At 49.3% G+C, this 8,049-nt stretch overlaps 1 protein-coding gene across 5 annotated transcripts; it reads right to left on the bottom strand.

The window, feature by feature from the left end:
* Positions 1–2,872: 2,872 nt before the first annotated feature.
* DKKL1 (dickkopf like acrosomal protein 1) lies at positions 2,873–8,038 on the bottom strand. 5 transcript variants are annotated; one of them, XM_057713686.1, is made up of 6 exons: positions 7,926–8,038; positions 7,276–7,566; positions 6,076–6,250; positions 5,504–5,644; positions 5,289–5,381; positions 2,873–3,262 (listed from the first exon to the last, which is right to left on the bottom strand). In XM_057713686.1, the coding sequence occupies exons 3-6, from the start codon at positions 6,229–6,231 to the stop codon at positions 2,951–2,953; spliced, it is 702 nt and encodes a 233-aa protein (XP_057569669.1). In that variant the 5' UTR covers positions 6,232–6,250; positions 7,276–7,566; positions 7,926–8,038; the 3' UTR covers positions 2,873–2,950. The 5 variants fall into 5 exon arrangements, with proteins under 5 accessions (XP_057569669.1, XP_057569671.1, XP_057569670.1 ...); XM_057713688.1 differs by lacking the exon at positions 7,926–8,038 and adding an exon at positions 7,823–7,894; XM_057713687.1 differs by lacking the exons at positions 7,276–7,566; positions 7,926–8,038 and adding an exon at positions 6,684–7,218.
* Between the last annotated feature and the right edge of the window lie 11 nt (positions 8,039–8,049).

Here is an 8,049-nt window from a genome sequence, read left to right as displayed (position 1 = left end):
TGAGGCATGTGGGATCTTCCTGGTTGAGGGATTGAACCCGTGTCCCCTGCATTGGCAGACGGATTCTTAACTACTGCACCACCAGGAAAGTCCCTGTATTTTCTATCTTTATTCACTGTGATTCAGTCTAGATATTTTCTACTGACCTGTTTCCCTCTGTGTCTAAACTGCTGTAATACCCATCTACTGAATTTTTGATTTATTTATAAGTTCTAAAATTTACATTTTAGATTCCTCTCTTTTAGATTCCAGTTCTCTGATCCAATTTATTTTCATCTATTTTTTTGAATATATTAATCATAGTTACTTTAAGCTCTCTGTCTGATAATGCCAGTATCTGAATCACCTGTGGATGGATACTTCTATTCTTCTGCAGACTGGGAAACATCTCTTTCCTCAGATGCCAGGTGTGGTTAAGGTTTATGGAATCCTCATGGACTGCTAGAGGGAGTAGACTTGTCAGACCTAATCAAAATAGGTAGATGCATCCTCTACAACCCAGCAATTCTTTTACTGGTTATAGGCTCCCCGCCCCCCCCACCCCCCAATCCCTCCTTCTCTCCTTCTGGGCCACAAGGGGTCATATATACTAATGTTTACTGTAGCATTATTTGTAATGGTGGGAAATCAGGGGCAACTCAGTTGTGCCTCACTGAGAGTGTGGAGAGGTTACACGTGGTGAAGACTGATCATGAAGTTTATTCAATGGATTGGAGGGATATTGGATGTACCAATGCAATATGAAGGGATCTTAAAGATAGTGCTGAAAAAAAGCCCCATAAGAATAACATACGTAATACCACCAATGGAAATTAAAAATATATGCATAAAAAGGAATGATCATATTTAGCAAGAATTGTACTGTTAGGAGCTGAAGTGTGTCTTCCCAAAATTCATATGTTGAAGCCCTACCCACTGGTACCTCAGAATACAATCATATTTTGAGACAAGATCTTCAGAGAGATCATTAAAATGAGGTCTGTAAGGTGGGCCCTAATCCAATATGACTGATGTCCTTACAAGAGGAGGAAATTTGGATACAGACATGTGTATGCATGAGAAAAGACCATGTGAAGACATGAAGAAAAGATGGCCATCTGCAAGTCAGGGAGAGAGGCCTCAGAAGACACCAAACCTGCCGGCACCTTGATCTCCGACTTCTAGCTCCAGAACTGTGAGAAAATAAATTTCTGTTGTTTAAGTCACCCAGACTGTGGTATTTTCTTATGACAGTCCTAGCTGAATAATACACTTACCAAAAATACACATTAAACACAAGAAATAGTTGTCAATGGCGGGAAAGGAATAGGAGTGGGGACTAGGGAGAGAAGGTATGGAAAGGCCAATCAAGTTCTGATATTCTCCATGACGGCATATTGATGCTTATTTGGAATAATCAAAAACAATTTTTTTCCAGAGAAAGTTCTCTTTTATTTATGCCCACACACTGCTAGTTTCCTGAATGTGCTAAGTCTCTCTGTGGGGTGATCCAACCCTGAACCTGGGCTTTGAGGGAGAAAGTGCATGTTGTGTCTGCATCCCCTAAGACTCAGCACCCAAAAGACCCTGATGTGCCTTCTCATTTTTTTTCTTTTTTTTGGTGTGTTTTTTTTTTTGGCCCCCCAGCTGTGGCATGTGGGATCCTAGTTCCCTGATCAGGGATCGAACCCTCGCCCCCTGCAGTGGAAGTGTGGAGTCCTAAGCACTGGACCGCCAGGGAAGTCCCTCAATGGTGGATCTTGAGAGAGGGATCTCGGGGGGAATAGGAGATGCTCTGAGAATTGGGGGTGGGGGACAAATTGGCAGGGCAGCCAAGACAGGGTCTCTGAGCTTCCAGGTTTGGCTGAGGCAGCAGGCCTGGCTTGCAGAGATTGAGTCTGAGGTGATGGGCATGGAGGGACAGACAGGGACAAAGGGAGAGAGACATAGAGCAAGTCGAGATGGAGTCACCATATAAACTGAGAGTCAGGGAATGAGAAGATAAAGACGAGAGTGTTGAGACAGGTGGATATAACAGAGACAGGGCTGGAGACACAGACTTGGGGGCTGGAGGTGACAGAGTCTGGACCTGCAGTGGGCAGAATAATGGTCCCCTCAAAGATGACTCCCCTTTAATTCCTGGAACTTGTTTAATATGTTGTCCAGGTAGGCCCAATCCAATCCCATGAACCCTTCAAGGCAGAGAACTCTCTCCTGCTGGAAGAGGAAGAGGAAGGCATAAGGGAGATGGGGCAGAAGGCAAATTCAAAGAGATTCCATGTGTGAGACTTGAGGCATGGGTTCTACACGCAAGAACTGGAGAGAGACCTCTAGGAGTTAAGGGTGGGTGGTCCCAGGTGGCAGCCAGCAAGGAAGCAGGGACCTCAGTCGAACCCCAAGGGACTCAACTGTGTCAACCACCTGAATAATCTTGGAAGCAGTCTCATGAGAACCCCACTGGCTAACACCTTGAAGTTGCCCTTGTGAGACTAGCACAGAGGACCAGCTCAATCATGCTGGATTTCTGACCTATAGATCAGTAAGAATCCTCACATTTGTATTGTTTTAAGTCGCTACACTTGTGGTCATTTGTTGCCTTGGTAATAGGAAACTAGTGCAAGGGCAGAGTGAACAGACAGGACCGGAGTGAAACAGTTGGGAGCCGGAGGGCAGAGAGAGCTGGAGGTGACAGGGATGGGGACTGAGGGTGACAAGTGGGGATGGAGGTGACAGAGTTGCCCAGTCAGAAGACAGCGTCTGAATGAGAAAACAACCTGGAGACATTGGCAAGAACTAACAGTTCAGCAAGATGTGCTCAAGGCTAGGGTTGGGGGGACTTGCCATGGCTTGGTTGGCTGAGGCTTGGGGACAGATCCCAAAAGGAGACAGTGCCGCTGGATGTAAGAAAAAGTTTAATTTCCATATGGTGCTTGGGGTGGGGTCTGGTGCGGGTGGGATACATGCAGCACCCCTATAACTGCTGGGAGGGCCTGAGGATATACAGGAAGTGGGTCTTGCGGGCAGGCAGCTTGGCGTGAGAGGAGCTCTGGGTCCCCTCTTCGAGGACATCCTCACGGGTCCCCTCGCGAAGCCCATCCCGGATGGCCTGCAGGCGGTGTTGCTTCTCACTGAGCCAGCGGCCACCCTCCGGGGCATCCTGGTGGGACCTCTGCCGTGGCAGCTTCATGATCCAGAAGGCCATTCGGGGGTGGGGTTCCGGGTGGAAGCTGTCCACAGCCTTTGGGACAGGCACCAGAGCCTCCTTCTCCTCTATCTTGGGTACCTGGCGAAGAGGGACAAGGAGACCCTCTTAAACTCCAAGTGGACAGCCTCAGGATGCTCCCCTGGCATATTCAACCCACTTTGCCACATACGGGATGCTCTGGGAGTTAAAAGCTCACCTTGTAGTTTACAAAGCACTTGGGTTTAAAACTCTGAGGTTTGAAAACACTCTGGATTTGAAGACATTATGGAAGTTTCCAAAGCACTTTAGGATTAAGCATCCCCTGAGGTTTAGAAAGCAGTTTGAAATGTACAAAGCACTTTGGGATTAAAGAATTACGACCACAGTTGCAACATGTGATCCTTGATTGAATCCTGCATCAAAAATCACGTCAGTTCTTGTGCACAGCTTTTGATCCAGCAGGGACATTTCAATGTGTTTGGTCCTTGCTAGTCAAAGTGAGGGCTGTGGACCAGCAGCATCAGCATCACTTCGGAGCTTGTTAGGCATGTAAATGAGCAGGCCTCACCCCATCCAGACCTACTGGATCAGAGTCTGCATTTCAGTAAGTTGAGGTTTGGGAAGCTCTCTATAGGAGATAGTTACAGGTAGAATTGTGTCTCCCCAGCTCTCCAATTCATATGTTGAGGTCCATTAGGACTCTAGTAGCTCAGAACGTGATCTCGTTTGGAAATAGGGTCACTGTAGTTTTCATTAGTTAAGATGAGGCCACTAGACTGGGCTCTAATCTAATATGACTGGTGTTCTTATGCAAAAGGGAAATTTGGACATAGAAATACAGATATAGAAAACTCCATGCCAAGATGAAGGCAGAGATGGGGATGAAGCATCTACACACCAAGGAACACTAAAGAATTGTCAGCAAACCACCAGAAGCCTGGAGCAGATTCTGCCCCACAACTCTCAGTAGGAACCAATCCTGCTGGCACCTTTATCTTGGACACCTAGCCTCGAGAACCATGCGACAATACACATCTGTTGCTTAAGCCACCCAATCTGTGGGGCTTTGTTACGGCAGACCTAGCAAACTAATACAGAGATAATAGTGTGCTATCAATGTTAAATTTCTTGGGGGTAAAAATGGCACTGTGGCCATTCAGGCAAATGCATTATTATTAGGACAGATCTGCTGAAGGATTTAGGGGTGAAGTATCATGATGTCAGTAATTTACTGTCATATGGTTCAAAAAGAAAAAAGTAAAATGAAAGTCAGTCTGGTCAAACGTTAACAGGTGGTGAATCTAGGCCAGTGGTTCTCAACCCAAGTCTGGAGACATTTTTGGTTGTCCCAACTGGAGGGGGTACGGATGCTACTTCCTTCTAGTTGGATAGAGGCAGGGATGCTGCTGAACATTGTGTAGCGCACAGGACAGCCCCTCAACAAAAAATTATCTAGCCCCAAATGCCAATGGTGCTGATGTTGAAAAGCCCTGCTCTGTGGAAAAGGGGGTACAGGTTTATTGCACTGTTTTTTTTTTCAACTTTTCTGTAGATTTGAAATTTGTTAAATTAAAAGCTGGGAGTGTGTGGGGGAGAACCATGTGGGTTTGCCAAGCATTTGAGGGTTCTTAAAACTTTTTAGAATCAAAAAATAAGTACTTTGTGATTAGAATCGCTCTTAGAGGTTTATGAAGGTGAGATACATAAAGCATTTGGGGTTCATAAAGTACTTGGGAATTATTAAAAATCACATTTTGAAGTTTACAAGGGAGAGATTTACCAAGCACTTTGGGATAGATTAAAAAATACTTGGAGGTTTGCAGAGTACTTTGAGATTAAAACATACTTTGAGGTTTACGAGGGTGAATCCTACCAAGCACTTGGAATGAAAAAGCCCTTTTTTTTTTGTTTACGAAACCTTCTGGGGTTGGAAACAAGCAAGGATGTACTTTGAGACTGTAAACCTCATTTCTAAGAGGTGGTTAGTCCCTTTTGACAGATGACAAAACTGAGGCCCGGAGAGAGGAAGTCCAACACAGAGGGAGCGGGACAGTCAATTCATCTTTTCCTCCTAAACTACAGGAAGTGTTTGAGCTTGGACACTTTGTCGGCGGCGTGTCCTAACCTTCCAGTCACCCTGCAAGCTCTCCTCTCCTGGCTCGATGGATGCCACCACCTTCTCAGAGATCAGCACCTCTCCTGTCTTGTTGTTGGTCATCTGTGAGGACAGGAGGGAGAGTGAGAAAAAAACTGCTTTCTTCCTTTGCCCTCCTCTCTGACAGATACTGCAGCATGAGGGATTGTGGGGAGACTCCAGGAGGGACTTCCTGGCATAGGCACCTTGTCAATCCGGAGATGGCTGGAGAGAGTGTTGTTTCCCAGCCTGCGCTCCTGGTTCTCTTCTTGGTGGTAGTTCCTAGGGAGGCCCTGGAAGTCCACAGGGGCAGAGAAGAAGCTGTCCATGCCCCGCAGCAGGCCTTCCTGGGGCCAGAGAAGGAATCAGGGAGCTGCTGGATCTCTGGACTCCCCAGGACATCCGTAGTCTTGTCAGGATCCCCTTCCTGCTCCATCCTCTGACCCTTAGGGCCTAACTAGGTCACCTCCTGCCCCCATCTGTCCCGATTCCTTCCCATTCCTGCCCCTCATCTGTTTTCTGTCTCTCTGTCCCCATCCCTCTCTCCTCCTGTCTGTCTCCCTCTCTGCCTGTCTCCCTCCCTCTCTTCCTATCTCTCAGTCTCCCTGTCGCGCGCGCTCTCTGTCCCTCGACTCCCTCTCTTCCTGTCTGTCTTTCTACCTGGCCGCGACCTGCCTCCCACTCTGTCTCCCTGAGCCCCTTCCATCCCTCAGGAACCATCTGCCCCTGTCCCTCTTCTCTGTACCTCTTCTTTCCCCCAACGCACAGCAGCGCTTACTTTCAGGAAAAGCCGGCTAAAGCTTTGGAGTAGACTCTGGAGACCCAGAAAACCCGAGGAGCTCTCCTGGGCGTCACTATCGCGGATCGGGGCTGCAGTGGAGGGAGGCACCGAGGCAGAGGAGAGCAGCAGCAACAGGACCAGCAAGTGCTGCATTGCGGGGCCGGCCGGGAAGCTGTGGCAAGGGCAGGAGTCAGAGCCCCCCCCCCGCCCCCTATAAAGGCTCCCCCCGCCAAGTGCCCACACCCTCACCCTAGGCAACGACCTCTTCCAACCCCTGGCCCAGGAGCTCCTCACAGCCCGCCCATTTCCCCCTTCCTCTTACGTTCTGCTCCAACCCCCTCCATCTTGTGAGGCCTCTCCCCTCCCCCCAGGCCCGGCTTTTCTGGGCTCTGCCTCACACAGCGGATCTCATTTCTCTCCTTCACCCACATTCATATCCAGATCTCATTCCTCCTCACCTTCTCCCACGCCCCGCCCCTTCTTCTGGGCCCCGCCTTTATACTAGACCACAGCCCGGTCACCGGACTCTCAGACTCTGGCCAGACTCTGGCCGTCCACGGACTGTTAAATCCAAACAGTTCTGATCACGAGCCCAGGCCGGATACCTGGAGCGTTGGATGAGCTCCGCAAGCTCTGGACTCGCCCCTATTGTCTGACCACGCCCATGCTGACCTCATCCATGAGCCTGGCCCTCTATTGGACAGTCACGCCCTTAAGGGAAGAGCCAAGCCCCTTAAGCCTGAGCCTGGGGTTGATTTCAAGTTCACACCCCCATAGTCAGACCACGCCCCCTGTTGGTTGACCTCGGCCCTGGAGGCCCAGTGTTGCCGGTATTCTCTGATCGTAGCCATCTTGCAACAGTCTCTCTCCGGCAGCAGGTGGCCCCGCCTCTGACTTAGAGCCACGCCCCCGCACCCAGGCCACGCCTCTGTGCCCCAGATCTTGCCCCTAGCGCCCTCAGTTCCATTTCTAGGCTCCCACTGCTCAAGAAATACCTGCATCCTAACAGTCCTTCTGATTCGCCCACTGCTTAGTTTTGTATCTATCTCTGAGAGTTTCTCCGTGTCCCTTTTCTCTTCTCCAGGTTTTGAAACTATTAATGCGCTCAACAGAGGGCAATGTAGGAACGCTGAACCCCAAGCCCTTTTCGGTTCCACTAAAAAGCTCTCAAGAAACCCTAAATCCAGTCCTATGTACCACTTTACAAGGAACCCGGAATCTGGGCTCCCTTCTTCCTCAGGACCCCAGAGTCTGGAGGCCAGGCCATCTCGTCTCGTGAGTTTGAACACTCAACTCCTCGTCTTTAAGGGACGCTTCATTTTTAAAGGATATGATTAAGGGACCCTCTTCTTTCTCCTCAGGCACCGAGGCTCTCTCCTGTCCTGGGACAGCTGCCACCTCTAGTCCACTAGTGCGGGTGGATGCGGGAGTCTCCGCCTTCGGGAATCTCCAATACACTCCCAGTCGTCTTGGCCACGATCCTTTACTCTGATGAGGTCACAAGGAAACCAATCAATCAAAAGAAATTAATGGAAATCAATCAAAAACCCATCCCCATACCTCTATCCTCAAAAATACATTTGAGGCTGAACAAGAAAGATTCTTTTGCGTTCCTTTGAATCACTTCCACATCTCCAACATACAAACTACACTAGAGGGTAGCCAGGAGTCCAGGCTCCCAGACCCTTCCTCCTCCAGACTCAGGAATCTTGGCCCCCAATTTCCTCCTCTCTCAGATACAGACAGATTTCCTGGTCCGCATCAATCCTCCTTCAGACCCAGGTGTCCAGACCGCCAGTTCTCCTCCTCTCTCAGGGATCCAAGCATCAGAATCGCGAAATTCTCACCAGGCCCCAGCTAGACTTCACTTCTCTTTTGCCAAAGCAAAAATCCTCCCCCAAACTGTCACCGTCGGATCCCCCTTCCCGCTGTCCGGCGCCCGGACCCGCCCCCCCTCCGGTCCCTCCCACT

Source organism: Hippopotamus amphibius, chromosome 16 (assembly GCF_030028045.1).
Source record: "Hippopotamus amphibius kiboko isolate mHipAmp2 chromosome 16, mHipAmp2.hap2, whole genome shotgun sequence".
NCBI lineage: Eukaryota > Metazoa > Chordata > Mammalia > Artiodactyla > Hippopotamidae > Hippopotamus > Hippopotamus amphibius.
This window is presented reverse-complemented; position numbering and strand designations above follow the sequence as displayed.